This window comes from Heliangelus exortis, chromosome Z, assembly GCF_036169615.1.
Source record: "Heliangelus exortis chromosome Z, bHelExo1.hap1, whole genome shotgun sequence".
NCBI lineage: Eukaryota > Metazoa > Chordata > Aves > Apodiformes > Trochilidae > Heliangelus > Heliangelus exortis.
This window is the reverse complement of record NC_092454.1, coordinates 22,636,917-22,653,857: the sequence shown is the minus strand read 5'-3', so window position 1 is coordinate 22,653,857 and position 16,941 is coordinate 22,636,917. Positions and strand designations below refer to the sequence as shown.

The 16,941-nt window shown below is 39.2% G+C and overlaps 1 protein-coding gene across 1 annotated transcript in view; it reads left to right on the top strand.

Moving 5' to 3' along the window:
* Positions 1 to 4,477, top strand: part of LOC139790169 (uncharacterized) — a 28,901-nt gene extending 24,424 nt beyond the window's left edge. The window contains exon 4 of the mRNA XM_071731663.1: positions 2,272 to 4,477. Coding sequence (XP_071587764.1) covers positions 2,272 to 2,453 — 182 coding nt within the window. The 3' untranslated portion in view covers positions 2,454 to 4,477. The remainder of the gene's footprint in view (positions 1 to 2,271) is intronic.
* The last annotated feature ends 12,464 nt before the right edge of the window (positions 4,478 to 16,941 follow it).

The window sequence follows — 16,941 nt, the reverse complement described above, 5'->3', positions numbered from 1 at the left end:
AGAGATTCTTACAGGTTGAATTCAGAGAATGGAATGGAATTCAGAGAGTTAGCACCTAATGAGGGTTTGAGGTTGCACACACAAAAATGGGGACTTCTGTATTGGGATGGTCAGTGTATGGTGCCTACCTGTAGCTTGCTATTCCTCACTGATAGTTCTTCCATTAGGTTGCCATCAGTGACATGAAAGGAAAGGAAATAATCCAAGATGTTTGCATTGTGGGTCAAGTGCAAAAACTTTCCTCTTCTGTCATCAAAACTGAGGTCCTGTATCCCAGTTCTCCTTGTAGTTGACCAGTGCTCTTATCTCAGGAGAGGCAACAGCATGGGGTGAGGTCATAGCCTACAGTACTTTCTTATTCATGTGATTCTTCCTATCCCTGTGTTAACTGCATGAGAACTGGTCCTGGCATTGCCCTAGCATCATTTTGAGGTCTTTTTGAAGTTTTTTTCCCCCTCTCATTTCCTTGGTCAGAGAAAATGGCGTTTGGCTAAAGTTGAGTAACCTTGATCATGTAAATCAGAGATCTGACCCATCATTTATTAGTGTTTGCATTATTATTTGAAAATGTAAACTGCAGTGTCACTGCGTAACTCTTCCATAGTACTCCAGTAGCTGCTCCAGTTGATCTTTGGTGGAGATGTTGGTAGATGTTGGCAGTTGAATATTGCCAGGGGTGGAGCAACAAAACCAGAAAGAGCTTGTTTGGTGCTGGCACATCATTGTACGCAGGGCAGTCTTGTGTTTCCCTCAGGCAAATACTTCACAATCCTCACTGGGTTCAAGACTAAGATTAGTTTTCCTCTAACTAAATTAGAGGTTAGGTAATTGTTTTTCTGAGGCCTTAGAAAATAAAATAGAATTGTAAATCTAACACAAAGTCAGTGCTAGTTTTTTGCTTATCTTCTCTAGGCAGTTTGTGAGAAGCATCAAATGCATTTATCTCTAAAATGCTTGGTAATAAAGCCCTATAGCAGTTCATCTTTTGTAGCTGGAATTGGAAAGTATGCTGGGCTTGTTTTCAGCTCTTGATATTGACTAAGTCACTGTATTATCTTTATCCTTTGGGCTTTTTGAACCATCAAATTAATCTTTAAGTCCTGATTCCCTTTGAGCTCAGGTGTCTGTGGAACAGAATAAAATAGCTTCTCTAGATGCTACTGGAGACTTTATGAACTGTTACAGAGGTCCTCAAAATGACTTTTCCTGAGATGAACTGTGCAAGGGCTGTGGAGGTTAAAGAAGCTGCTAGCAAAGATCCTTGGCTGACAGAGGCAATCCTGCATGAGGCACATAGCTGGGTGCTGCAGGCTGTGAAAATATGGTGGGTGGCAGCAGCTAATTGTGGCCAAGGATAGAGTGGGCATCTGGACTGAAAAGCTTACAGGGAGTTACCTTCCTGGATGCTTCATGAGGAGCCATACTGGGCATTGATGGGATCCTAGACCCCTGCACATGCCTTTTCCCAGAGCTAAGCAGTCAGCTCAGAGCCTGGCATGCTGAAGGAGCTTGCTTCTGGTATAGACTTGTGGCCATCACCTAGCGCTCCCTTTCTAAAGCATGCATGAGAAATAATTTTGTAGTATGCCAGCTTAAATCATGCCTGAAGGAGACTGATATGACAGGGGGAAGAGACTTAATTACTGTGGGTGGGAGTATTACTAAAGCAGAAAATAGGCTTTGTTTTCTGGGACTGGCTCCTGAAGGTGATCAAATCTTCAGAAGTTGAAAACTGAATCCTACCCCTTCTTGTTCCTATCCCAGAAAAATTCAGAGCCAGTTTTTCATGACTGCTGCAGTTGTAGTTTCTCTGATGTACTGCATGGGTCTGTGACAAGGCAGGCAGGAAGATGAATTTGGTAGCTAATCTTCCCATTCCTGTTTTCCTCCTACTTGTGCCAGTAACCTTTCAATCCATGAAGCTCAGCTGCAACATAAAAGGATAGTTTCCCTTATAGCAGCTTATTTTAAATTCAGGCTGCACTAAAAGCCGACAGATCAAAGTATTTTCAATAGCACAGGAAGAACTCAACTGTAATAAAGCCCTTAAAACTAACTTGGTAGATGTAAACTGATTTTAAACTTATTTGATTCCAGTCAGTCACTCTGACTGTGGCTGTAGGGTTGTGTTGCAGGGGTATGATAATCCTGTTTATAAGGACACATCTTGCACTGGAAGAAATTGGCAGCTGCAAGACTAAAGTAGGCTTTCATCTGTGACCTACAATATAGAGTTCATTCCTTATTACTGTTTTACTGCTTGTCCTTCAGGTGCTGCCCATGTGAACAGACAGCATTGTACACCAACTGCAAAAAGCACGAAGGGAAAGAAGAACTGCAAGTACTTCACTGGTGGTGAGACACTGGAACAGGCTGCCCAGGAAGTTGTGGGCGCCCCTTCCCTGGAAGTGTTCAGTGCCAGGTTGGATGGGGCTTTGAGCAACCTGGTCTAGTGGGACATGTCCTAGGCCATGGAGGGGATTTGGGACTAGAGGATCTTTAAGATCCCTTGCAACCCAAACCGTTTAGTGATTCCATGACTTTACTGTGATAACCGTGCTCTGCTCCCATTAGAAACCAGTGGACAACTGTCTCAGTCCTCTGAACTGTTTTAACTTGATTTTGAAAAGCATGTTTCTCTTGCTTGCTTGTTCTTGCTTCCCCAGCCATTTTTTCACATTCTAGGTAATTTTTGTAGGCTCAAGACAGAGTTTGATTTGGTTAGTTTATTTGCAAACTTGTATTAACAAAGTCAAAGCTGAATAATCAAAAATTACAAACTTTAGTGGCTGTGGCTCAAGATTTGCCACAGAAATTGGTGTTTTGTGTATCTGTTAATATGTATTAAATCTAGATGACACAAGGACATCTTCATTCAAGCTCCTCTGGGTAGTGTTTGACAGAGACCTTCACCATTTGCTTGTTCACACTTGGTTAGGAGCACAGCATGTTCAGGAGTATAAGCTGGTACATTTTTTTTCCCTCCTGAAGACTCAAATGGCATGCCTTCCATTTGCATAAAAAGAAAATAAAAAATTAGGGGTCTGAAATTTACCACCATCTGGACTCCTTCACCTCCCCGTGCACTGGCCTGTTGAAATTAGTTACTTTCACTGAGCTTTAGACTCCCGTTGTTTTGCTTTCAACAAGACACCTGAGCTCTAGTCTGGACCAAGGTTGTTCAGCATTTTGGGTAATGCTGACAGGGAATTTTCTACCTCTGTTTTTCTTTTTTCAGCTCTGCTTAGCAGTTATGAGCTGGTGGCTGTGTGCGATGAGACATATAATCTCAGTTTATTTTCTGGGAATACTTGGTCACAAATACCTATCCATAATTAGTCCATCCACTAGCTGTATCAGCAGCCTGGAATGCAATGTGTGTGAAGCAGCTAGTGACTGTCAGGGCAGATCTTGCTAACATTAGAGGCACATATGTGTTTTAATTATTGAAAGGATGGGACTGTTCAGCTTTGGAGAGCTGTACCGGGGAGGGTTTTGAACAAGACTTTCGCTTACTTTCAACTAATTTTTGATATTCTTTTCAATCAGTGTTCTTCATAAGGTTACAAAGAAATTGTATGCCTGGAGGATGTTACATAGATAGGTATGTCATGAGCATTAAAATATATTTTATGGAATCATGTGATATCAGGCATTCATTCTGCATCTGCAGCTACAGTAAGAGATAAAGTGGAAGGTAGGAAGGATGAAAAGTTGTTGAAGGTCATGAGCTTCCTAACAAAAATACGGGATGCTTCTGAAGGAAAATTGGGAAAGTTTAAGGACATGAATGGCTTAGAACAATGCCCAGATAGTACAGGAAGTATAATTAATGTTGGCAACAGTCTTAAGCCAATGAGACAAAAAAATTCACTAAGATTCACTAGTCTGCTAAGATGTCCATACATAAAGTGATTCATTTTCTAATGATCTAGTTTTTCTATCTATGTCACTAAGAAAAACAAATGGAAAATATATCAAGACCCAAAGGAAACCATTTAAAACTGTAGTAGTCAAAGACAAGAAAGGTAAAAGTGATGGAGATAGCTTAAAGTAAAACAGAAAATGATTGGTGCTTAATTATCCAACTTACAGGGTGAAAAATGATCCTTCTAGCAACAGGAGAAAACTAGGAGACATGGTACTTAATGAGGAAATTTGTTTCAGTGCTTTCTTTCTAACAAGGTGTCCTTTCTTTCTCACTTGACAGGCTGATAAACCTTGGGATGCCATTAAACTGGTAATGAAGTGTCATGCTAAAAATAGTCAGTCTGTTTTTTTCTGGCTGCCAGAACCAGCAGAATCATACGTGTAATCAGTTTACTGCTGAATTTAAGGTATCTGCAATGAAGCCCCCTGGCACAAGAAGTGTCGTCTTTTCTTTTTGTCTCTCAGAACAGGGTTCAGTACTCATCAAATTCTAAATAAACAGGTAAAATTGGAAACTAGTAATTTGATCCTGCTTATTTGCTCACCAGCTCTTCAAAGAAAATGTGGTGTGTTTATTTGGTTTTTTAAATAGTGTCCATTTCTATGCCACTCCTTCAAAGCCACATCCTCAGACTTCACATTTGATGGGCTATGTAACTATAAATGGGTCTTGATTAAGAGACAGAACTATAGTACCTACCTAAGGTTACTGTTTAGGACTTCTAAGGTTTCCATTTTTAGGTTTCACTGGTAATTGTCTCTGCCTGTACTTCTGTGTAAAGTCATGGGACCATAGGTGTCACAACAGAAAATAGACACTGAGTAGACTCTAGAAATTTCCACAGGGGTAAGGCTGGCTGAAGATAAGTTGTTTGATGTAGTGGAGGGGACAAGATGTTCACAAAATCCTTTTGGAAGCACAGAAGGAATCCTTGGCTTTGTGGAAATTAACAGGTTATGCAAATCTTACATCCTAAACCTTCCTCTATACCTGCCTCACTAGCAACCACTGATAGGAGGGCAAGTCTTGTCCTGCTCAGGAGATACAGAGGAGAATCTTTAATTACTTTTTTTCTAAGAATGTTTTGGAAGGTGAAGGAGGTTGGTATAAGGCATTGCTGAAGGCAGATAATATTTTTATCTTAGCTTTTCCTTCTGGCTATTCATAACTTCTCCACAAGCCCCAGAATTTTGTGGCCCCTGAGGCAAGACTTGGAGCTCTTTTTTTGAGTTATTTTGTCCTTTGGCAGCAATTAACTTCATGTAGGTTTGCCTGCAACAGAGCCAATATTCTTAGCCAAGTTCTAGCATTTCTATGCTCCTGGATGCTTTCTGTGCCATCAGTGATGCTTTATGATGTGCAAAGTGGTATGTGTGCATTCATTTTGTTGAGATTTATATGAATTTAAGGGACTGTTTTAAAAGTGTGGCTGGAGGAATATCATAATCATTCTACCCTTAGACCTACTGGGACTTGACCTTATGGAATTTGGCCCAAGTCTCTTCATATCCTTACACGTAGGACGAACTCTAAACCAGAGCATGTTGGCGGTGAGGTAATGACCCACTTCTCTGTCCCTACACATACTAGCCTTGAGAGACATGCTTTATCTTCAGAAGGCAAAAGTTACTTTTCAAGTGATAAATGAACTTCAAAAGAATTCATATTCATTATACATTGCTTCTGGAATCAAGTATTTGCTGTTGATGAATGTTGTCCTTTTGGATATAAATATGTACGATTTTTTAATTTCATTCTGGACAAAGTAACATAAGTAATTTGTTGCATGATTGTGAACTGGAGTGTACTCATGTGAACTATGAGCATGGAACCTGATTGAGCTGTTTCAAGGCCATTCAAAATGGACAGCTACCTATTTCTTCTTATGTCTCTTAGAGCTGTCCACAATGCAAGTAAGATACTTTTCTCAAGAATCTGGGACTTGCTACAGCTGGATGCAATTTTCTAGATTAGTAAGACCACACTCAAAATTCCGGCAGCTGTAGACAACTTTGGATGAACATTTTGTCCCTTCCTATGCACTGAGGTTGTAACTAGATGATCTTTAAAGTCCTGTCCAACCCAAACCATGCCATGATTCTGTGATGGCAACTGATATTATCTTAGAGATAGGGGTCCAGAGTCTGGCTGTGATGTCTGGCTAGGAGATTCACCACTCCAGAGAGCTCTAAATATACTGTACATGTAACCCCTGAAGAAAAAGATAACAATGGTAAAACTTAGACAATAGTATAATAAATAGTATGATGAAGCTCTAAGAGTACCAGTGCATTCTGACATGTTATCATCCAGCTGTTTCACTATCACAGTCCTGAACCAAGCTTATCTTCGGCGTGCACAAAAATCTGCATCTCAGGGTTGATTTCAATACAGAATTCACAGTAACACAGAGATTAAAATCCCAACTGAGATCATCACTTGCTTCAAGCTTCCATGGCCCTTATTTCTCATTAAGGCTAACACCTAGTTTACTTTTTACTCTTGTTCTTACTATTTTTATTTTCAGTATTTCTTTTGGATTTGGATATGGGGGAATAATGCTGTCCAGTCAAATTTTACCTGAACTGTTTTGATTCATTTCTGTCTTGTGTTTTTTCTTCACTAGTGAAATATTTCAGTGATTTCCTTGAAAATTACTAAATACGAAATGGATTTTATATGCTTTGTTGACAGCAATTATTTTCCATTCCTGGGTCTTTATGTCAGGTTTGATTTTTTTGGTCAGTGCCAAGTTCACTTGACAACGACTAAAACCATTCTTGTGTTTGCTGATGGAAAAGCAATGGGACCATCAGGTCTCTATTGCATGCGGTCTTGCCTAACACGTACACATGTAAAACTAGTTAGTGTAAGGAACTACCACTGGTTTTATTTAACTGAGGGTATTCCCATGTTCTTATCACATCTGGAGTGATCTCAAGAGTGCAAGTCTTGGGAGTTTGATGAAAGACTCTTGCCCTTCAGAATTCAAGCTCAGAGGGAAATCTTTATGCAAATATTAAAGAAAACCACAGAGTCTACATTTTGTTCCTGCTGAGAAATATAAACTCTTTATTCTCACATTAGTATATCATCCTGTGTCAAGGAAAGTGCAGTGAGAATATGTTTAGCTTCTTTTGTCTGAAGGGTGAAAAAAGGGGAAGGAGCTGAATTTTGAGTAATTTTTCTTTAAAAATATTGTCTTTTTGTAAAAATGGTATCTTTGAAAAACCAGTTGCCTTGTCACTAGACATCAAAAGATCAGCTATTGCCAACTAAAACACTACAAGAGAAAATAATACAAAATCACTTTTCAGTGAAGGAGAAGGGCTTGTTAAATGGCACCTTCAGAAACACACGCGGTGATGACACAGTCATAGAATAAAAGAAAGCATGTGTTTTACGCGTAAATTCATTTTTTGAGGCACACTTTGCAAAGCATCACATACAAGCTAATTTTCATTTATTTACAAAGCATTATCAGCTTATTCACTGCTAAATAAAACATTAGAAGATTTGAATTTACCCCAAGGAATTTGCAGTTTCCTTGTTGTACCGACAAACACTGAATCTAGGGAAGAAAATGTAGAAACCTTCCCTTCCTTCAGCCAAAATTCCCTTTGAACTTATCTTACAAAGAGCACTCCTGAGAAGCTTCATGGGGTGAGAAGTTTGAGATGTATCACATAGGAAGAGAGAGTAAGTAAATTTTAATCTTGACTATTTATGCAGATGAATAAGCAAAAATAAATTAATGTAAATGTGTCTGAATTATTTCAGGTCAAATTACAAATGCAACAAAACAGAGGTATTCAGGGTAAGATAGTATCTCTGTTTCTTTCTTTCAAAACTGAAATCTTAAAAAAAGTAGTAATATTCATTGAGCTTCTAATGAAATTCTTGTTAGCAACTGTAAGACAGATGTAACCAATGTTGCTAAACTCTTGAATAAAATACGAAGTTACTGAAAAATGAAATAGATTTAATTTTCCACTTATTTTGATTTGAAAGTGGTTTTAATGTATTTTTTTAACTTTCTGACAAACAGCTGTCTTTCCGTCAATGCTAAGGACTCTTAAATGTGGTATTTTAATGAGCTTATACTTGAGTGCAGTCTCAACTGCAAAAGCTGAAAGAATCAAATACTCTGGAAGCGGGCAAATAATTTGCTTGTTAGCAACAATGGATGAAACAGCATTTTAGTTAAGCTATCTGTAGAAACACTGTTTCCCTTTAATAACTAAAAGCATTTTGCTCTTCACTCTTCATCCCTGGCTCTATAGATTTGCCCTGTAGATTTCAGGCTCTCCACTCCGTTGCCAACAGGTGCTGTCTGTGTTTTCTGTCATGCAAGCTCTGGTTCAGAGAAGCTGCTTGGTCACAGTCTTGCTTAAGATTTATGCTGACTGAACCACTGTGAGCCACATGTTTACAAACTGCTCCCGTTTGCCAAAGAATTAATCTACACAAGCTTTACACGAAGAGGAATTAATTACTAAACCCCAGCATGAACCTAAGCAATATTTACATCATTTTCCACTTAAGCCAGTCATTTTTAGCCTGACCTTACCTGGTTCGGAATAACAGTTGAATTCAGCTAATGTTTACTTGTGTGAGTGAATAATGAGACAGGGATTTATTGTGTGGGTCAGGGCTAAAATTCATGTGATATTAGCAACTCTCCTCATTGCAATGGAAACGGTGAGAGCTATTTTTTGAATGTTTCCTGGGGAAAACATGGGCTTGGGAGTAGACAAGAATTTAACTTTGGGCATTTTCCCCTGAGCTTCATCCTACAGCTGCTGAACAGTAACTCTTGAGTGCAATGTAAAGATGGCAGGGTTCAGTAGCAGATTGGATCTGACTTAATTTGTTCTCTTAAGATTTTTTGTTTAACAAAGACTTTGGATTTGTATTTGACAGAGAGTGGTCCTAGCACTGTCTTGGTCCTCACCATCTGCTGACAAAATAGTTAGCTAAAAATAAAAAAATCAGGGTTCATCAGGTGTCACATCTCTTACATTTTTTGAATGCACTTATCTCCTACAAAGCGTGCAGACATAGTGCTGAGTCTGAGAGGGCATGATGAGATGTGCTGTGTGGAAGGAGCATCCAGTGCATTGGGTTTGTGCCTTATGTCATAAAACAAGCATGAGAAAGGATTGGGGGCCCAGAAGAAGGGCCAAAGTCCTCAGGCACTGACTTGATCTGGTTAAAACTGCTGCTGTTGGAAATAGCAATACATTTCCTGCAGAAATCATAGGTGCTTGCAGAGAAAGGTATTTCTGAAAGTTTCACTGTTTCTGTGCTAAAGGGACCACAATGTCAGTAATATATACTGTGCGAAAGAGGGTTGCTGCTGAACAAAGTATTTAGTGATTTTTAGAGATTACTCCTGGCTTTAAAGGACTGACATGTAATTCTTTGTCCTTTTGCCTTTTTTGAAGCTAAATTGAATTCTCATGGTGCAAGCATCATCTTACAGGATTTAAGGTAAGAAGTAAATTTGTATGTCGGGCATTTGGTTACAAAATGTCATTGTATAAAGTGCCCTAATTTAGGACAATTAAAGAAAATCTAGAACTTAATTTTTAGTGTTAAAATGAGCTTCTAGGCACTTAATTTGAAATATTTCAGCATATAAGTAGGTACTAATTCTACCAATGCATTGTGGTGCTTAAGTGTGAAAACACATGCAGTTTAAGCCATGTCCTGGATTGACAAAAGGTGTAAATAAATCTCTTTGAACAGATTCGGCCAATGCCATCCCCACACCCCTCTAGGGGGAGCCACCCTTCAAGTTAATTCTTGTCAGACGTCAGCATCTGTATTTCTTTACCAAGCCATATTGTTTCTGTGGGAAGCCAGACTTCCCTGTTCATACCATGTAGTAAAAAAGAAAGGAGATACTTAGCATTGTTCTGACCATGATCATTGCCAGGTTGGCAGAAAGAAAAGGAGCTGCCTGGGGAAGCTTTGTCTCATTATCCTTCAAAAGTTGTCCACAAGCTAGTCCGGAATAACCAGAAAGTTTGTGGGGAAAGAAGAGATGGGGAGTGAGAAAAGGATGTGGCGATGGGAAAAAAAAAAAAATTTAGGACCATGTTAGGGTGAGTGCCCTGTCTCTTTTGCTGGAATTCAGGTTGAAACCCTGAGTGTTACCACCTAGAAATAGATGCAGACAAGCCTTAGAATCCAATCCCAAGTATTCTTAGCTTTCTCAGTTAAGGAATGCTAGTAATAAATAAATAAACATTACAGTGGCAAGAGGCATAGAGAGATTAGGGAAAGGAGCTGGATAATAAATTTTGACTTCTTTACTCAAGATTTTCAGTGAAACTGCCACATCTTTCCCCACTGCTGATCCTTATTTCAGAGCAGCATGTCTTTAGTGTCCCCCTCCAAATAAACCTTTCCTACTCAGGCTTTTGTCCTCCTTCCCTTACACACTGCACACAGGCAAAGGATGTCATCCATTGTTCAGAAGCCATAGTATGTCCCACTACAGTGACCTGAGCCCTCGGGGAACCCTTAGACCAAAAGAACTTGTATTAGTAATATAACTAGTAACTGAAGTCTGGGCTTGCATCTGCTACAGCCAGCTGTGAGGGCTGGGATAACTGGAAGAGAGCTACAGGGAGTGCTGGGTAGACAGAAGGGTGGACTTCAGCAGAGCTTCTGCTTATGTCTGATGCATGCAACAGGCAAGTGGGATTAAGTGGCTGTTCTGGGAGTCTGGCTTGCAATACCAGCCCATTGCCAGGAATTTAAAAATGCAAAATGGGCAGTATGTACAGAAACAGGCATTTGTTTCCTAGATTATTCTTAGTAATAGTGCAGGTAAGCATATCAGGCTGTTTTATTCCTGCCTGTGTTTTACCAGCTTCTGCAGGCACAGGGAGCCTGATAACACAATGGGCTGTTGTGGAAATGGTGGTTTCTGCCTAGAAGTAACTTGTTCAGCTGAGGAGGGAAAAATGGTTGGCAGCACCATTCAGTGTGATGAATTGTAACTTCCTCATGTTTGTCTAGTAATCCAAAATATCTTCAAGGAAGAATGAGATAGGCATGTCTTGCATTGCAACTCCTATAAAAAAAGACATTTCCACTATAAAAACCTAGCACTGGAAAATAAAATTATTTACTTTTACTTTGACAGAAACTGTCATTACTGTTTTCTGAAAGCCAACAAAAGAGGAAAAATATGAACAAAAGACTTAAGTTAGTGGCTATACAGACATACAAAGCAATTTATTGAAGTCCACAGTGCAAAAAGGTAGGCCATTGCTCTCATGGAAAGTGGCTCAAGGTTCAGTGCATAGCAAAAATAAAATGATTTATGGGAGGGCGGTGATTTTGTAAATGCATGGGAGGACTCATGAGGACTGTTCATACTGAACAGCTTTGCGGTGCTGCCTTGGACTAGCACTCAGTTGTTTGATGTGCTTTTTTGTAAAATTACACTTTACATGCAGCCTTGTGCTTAGTGTTTTTTAAGAGGACCTGGAGCTTTCTGCAGTCAGACCTCCTGATCAGAAAACACTATCCACAGCATGAAAAATGAGTAAAGTGTGGGTTGAAAGCCAAACTAAATTGCATAATACCAGTGGGTTTTGGTATCACACTACTTTCTTTATGTTGACATGCTTTAAAGTTAAAATCTTCCAAGCCGTGTAAAATTTACTGCCCTCCTCAGGTGGCGAGCAGTTGTTACACCTTATTGTATCATTCAGTTGTCCTCTGGTAGCTTCTTGGGAAGGTTTGGTGTTGCAGTTGTTACAGACAGGATGCTATATTGTATGGGTTCTCCTTCTCCTGTTATGTCACAGAAATGTGTCCCTGTGTTGGGTCCTCCTGCCATTCTCACTGATGCCTTGATGCCAGTGAATGTCTTGCACCTCTGTAGAAGTTAGGCAGTGTCACATATGTTTTACTGTAGTCTAAACCACATGTAACTGTCAGGTGTAGGAGTTGCTTCATCTTCTCAAGTTGAAATCAGATTTTCACTCTGGAGAACTTAAGTTTCTTATGTTTTTTTCTGGAAGTTTCTGTACCTTTTTTTTATTTCTTTATTTTTAAACAAACAAAGCAAGTGTACAAGTGTAGCAGTGGTACTGATCCTAACACCTATAAAGGCTGTAGGTGAGTTTTTTCCCGTTATGAGTACTGGGCTTATCTGCTGTGAAGTCTTACTTCAAAGAACAAATCTGGTAGACACACAAAATGAAGCAAAAGGACTAGAACAAAGTCCTAACCAAAAAAAAAAAAAAAAAAAAAAAAAAAACCCAAAAAAACAAAACAAAACCACAACAAACAAAAAAACAAAAAAAAAACAAACAAAAAACAAACAAAAGTGGTGGCACAGGGGCAGATGTATGCTACGGGAACAGGACTAGCAAGTTGGAGCCCTGGCTGTTGCAAGGTTCCTAGGCTGCAATTACCAGCTAAGAGTTGCCAGCTGATTTGTAAGAAACATACTGAAAGAAGGACAGATCTGTTCCCCATATTGCTGGATAGCATCTAGGCCTCCAACTGGAACAGTGAGGCACCCCATTAGTTTCTTTACTCAGTAGCCTCAGTGGGATTGAAGGCAAGAGATACATGCAAGTCTGGGGTAGAGTGGCAGAGTGAAGAAACTTGAAAAGCAATCCCAACAATGAAAGCCTTGGAAATGATGTGCAGAAAACTATTTTTATAGTCCAAGTTATACTAAAACAAGAATTTTAAGTGTTGCAGGGTATCCTGCTTTTTTTGGAAAGTGCTGACCATATGATCTTCACAATACCCAGTATAATTTCTTAATAGGTGAAAAATTAGGAAGTTTTACAGTATTTTGGAGTTTAGAATTTTGGTTCTTCTTTTGCGTTTTTCAGTGGGAAGATGAATCCGAGAGACAAGGCAAGCAAGCAAGCCATCTGCTCATAGCAATATCTGTTTTAGTCTCTGAAACATCTTAATGTAGCTTGAGGGGGATGGGGCTTATGCACAGCCAGCTTAACAGCCTGAGTATTTAGCTTCTCACAGAGGTTTGCCAGCCATCCCTGACTTTTGTCCTGCTGTAACTATATCCCAGATACTAGTTTAAGTAAGGAACAGGCTTTTGGTTCACAGTGGTTTATCTCTATAAGGATCATGCAGAATCAAGATAACTAGAAGGCAGATATGGTCTATATTGAAAAACTACTGAAAAAAATATTTAAAAACTTTCTTAGTGGCAGGATGGCATAAAAATGTCTCAGCCTCAGTGAGGGAAAGAGGAATTCCTGTTCTCCATTTCAAAAAAAAAAAATAAAAATAGTATAGTATACACTGTGATACTTATTTTATAGGTTTGAAGCTAGTGAGGAACACCTTTTTCACACAGGCTCTGATAACTGTATTACAGACAATTTTTGAAACCAGTAATTTCTTTATTATTTAGAATGCAACAATTTGTAGTCCGTGTAATGAACTGGGATTGATAGAAGAAATAAAGGCAAAAGATGTTTATCCATGATGTGAGCCATTCTTTCAGATCACAGTATGATGCAGAATGGCATCTGTGCTCCAAACTTACTGACATGTCCTGAAGTAAAAATCTGTCTATGACATTAGTCACTAGGGGGGGGCAAACTGCTAGAGTAATCTGTGCAAAAGAAATTGGTTTGTACCTGTAGATTCTGTTGGGCACACTTAGAATGTTGTGGGTCCGTATAGGAGACACTGCCCTGTCAGGTCACACAATATCAAAATGTGGTAAAGTTTCGCTCCTAGACTGCAGGAGAAGTAGTTTGCCATTTCTGCTTGATACTGGATTGTAATTTTAATCTTGAACATGAGGCTTTGGAGAGAGTTGTAAGAAAAATACTTTCTGGAATTGGAAAATACATAAATAGGAAACAAAAATACATCTCCAAAAGCTTTTTTTTTTTTTTTTTTCTTTTTAAATAATGGCTGTGTTTTTTTATAAATGTAGTATTTCTTGGGAAAACGTCTCCCTCTACCTGGGAAGGTTGTGGTTTTTCATGCATGTTTTGAAGACATCATCTGTAGAGACCTCAACACAGCAAGGACATGGAGCTGGTGGAGTGAATCCAGAGAAGTGCCCTGGAGTTGATCAGAGGGCTGGAGCACCTCTGCTATGAAGTTAGGCTGAGAGAGTTGGGGTGGTTCAGCCTGGAGAAGAGTAGACTCTGGACAGACCTTACAACAGCCTTCCAGTACCTGAAGGGGGCTACAGGAAAGCTGGGGGTGGGGAGGGGGAGGCGTGATTTTTGCATGTAGTGGTAGGAGAAGGGATCCTGTAAACTGAAAGAAGGGAGATTTAGGTTAGACATTAAGAAGAATGTGAAGGTGGTGAAGCACTGAAAGAGGTTGCTCAGAGAAGTTGTGGCTTCCCCCTCCCTGGAGTGTTCAAGACCAGGTTGGATGGGACCTTGAGCAATTTGGTCTCATGGGAGATGTCCCTGCCCATGGCTGGGAGGTTGGAACCAAATGATTCTTAAGGTCCCTTCCAAGCCAAATCATTCTGTTATCCAAAATTTATTCAGATAATATCTGTTATTCAGATAATTTGCTTGAGTGCACTGCATCTCATTCCCTCCTCTAGTTTGTTGCTTCACAGTGACAACTAGATTTAATTTACTAAGTGTATATATAGTGACTGCATTTTTTTTGAGGAAATAGATTAAATAACCAGAAACTATCAAGATCATCTGTGTAAGTAACTGTGAAAATTGAACAAGAGAGTAGACTTGTTACTACGAGACTTGTGCTTTTCATGTCTGTAAAACAAATGGCTGAATGCCAGAGTAACAGGAATGTGTGTGAGAACTGCAGTGCTCATTGAAGGATATTTACTCCATAAGCCAGGGAATGAAGTGGAAAGAGTAAATCACAGCTAGGACACTCTAATCAGCAACTATGTTTTCTGGCCAGGAAAGCCTGTACTGAGGACACAGAAAAGCTGCAAAAATTTAGCAGTTGTTGGTGGTTGTTTTTCCCCACACTTGTGGTACAAAGAAAATATATGCAAAATCTTGCTTATATTCAGATAGCCGTAAATCCATACATATATGTAGACCTGAATGTGTATAACACATTCTTAAAAAAAATTATTCTTATCTTAGGATTTTTCTATTTCTGATCATTAAACAGTTGTGAAAATGGGACTTTTATATAGCTGATCACCATAATTGCACAAGAAAATGAAGAGAAGAAATTGCTCTTACCGGTGGCATCAGGAAGATAGTGGAGAGTGACTCTTAAGGACAGTTAGATATTACCACCTCCCATCAGAAGATCTCATGTCATAGAGGTAAGAAGAGGGAGTCAGAGACTGCTACCAAAGACAAAGCAGAAAAACTAAAACACAGCAAAGATCCGATTTAAATATTACTAGTAATGTAGTCTTAAAAGCGATTTTGGATAGACAAAAGACAAGAGAAGGCAAGAGGTGTGGCTGTAATAACACAGAAAGTAAAAACAAGAGTGAGGTACTTGATTTCTTCAAACATATATCCATCATGGTAGATTCAGCCACTTTTCTCTGAATTTTCTGACATCTGAAATAAATGTTAGTACCTGCCTTTGTCCAGTTCATACCGCATCTCTCCCTAAATACCACCCAAACACATCTTCTTGGTTTTGTTCTTAATTTTTCCTCTTCTGTTAAAATATTTGTGGCATATATCTGCCTTTTTCAGGTGAAAAACATTCTGACAGAGCATAATCCATCCATCCATCCATCCATCCATCCATCCATCCATCCAGGTAAATACTGACGTTGGGTCTTTGTGGATTTTAAGATTTACAATTCCTTAATGCCAACTTTTACTTCAGATTTGCTGAGAACCTCTATGCTTTTTAGAACAATTAATTTTCATTGTAGAATCATAGAATTTTCTGGGCTAGAAGGGAATTTTAGGATCATCTGGTTTCAGCCCCCCTGCCATGGGGAGGGACACATCCCACTAGATCAGGTTGCTAAGAGCCCTCTCCAGCCTGGTCTTAAAAACTTCCAGGAATGGGGCTTCCACTCAGTTTGCTCTCTGGGCAACCAATTGTCTACCACAGGGTTCAGTATTAAAGCACATATTATTTAATTCTGTAATTGTATTACTTACATGCATGTACACTGATTTTCTTCTGAAATTTGGAAAATATGGTGTAACTTCCAACTTTCTTTACAAAAAAAAAAAAAAAAGCGCAAGCTTGGTAGAAAGGAGTTACATGTATTTGCTATGCTAATTTGATTTAACCTCTTTGTTGGGATATGGCTACATTCTTTCTGGTGTGTTTTAAAGCTTTGTATTTAGTTGTGTCATCTGATGGGTCAGCAAACGCACTGAGCTCCGTAAGTGGCTGATGGATGTGTTTGTGAAAGCTTGGACGGACATTATACACAATAATAAATCCGCTGTTGTACTTAATGAGGTTAGGGAAGCAACCAGAAAGAAATATAATTCTGTAACATGAGTCTGTATGTAGGGTAGGTACTGAATAGGCTTTTGCAGTGTAATGTAGCAGCTACTTAGCTGCTCAATATTTTGTTTAACAGTCTCAGCATGTATTTTAAAACTACCATAGCCTCCTTGGGGAGTTCATGGCTCTTATTCTCTTAAGTCCGCACCTTTTATGTGTTAGTGGTTTAGAAATCAGGCATTTGCTTCATTTTTCTTTGTAAAAGAGAGCCAGACACTGATTCCTTCTTTGTTCTCCAAACACTATGCTCTGTAAGCTGTCTCATCAGACTCCAGTTCACTCTCTATGCATGGTTTGAAAATAGCGGCAATAATCCTGTAAAACAAACACTTGGCCGAGAATTTTCCTGGTTTAGATGCCTTTCTAAGAATACAAGTCCCTATATGAAAACTTGAAACAGTGGTCTTGGCAGACCCATCATGTACTGACATGCTGCAAAGTCTTAATGTCAAAGATGTCTGCTCAGAAAGTTAGCAACCTTAATTGCTCAAATCCCTTGAGTTCAAATTACAAGTTATCTTTTAAGCCCCAGAGAAATACCACTGTTT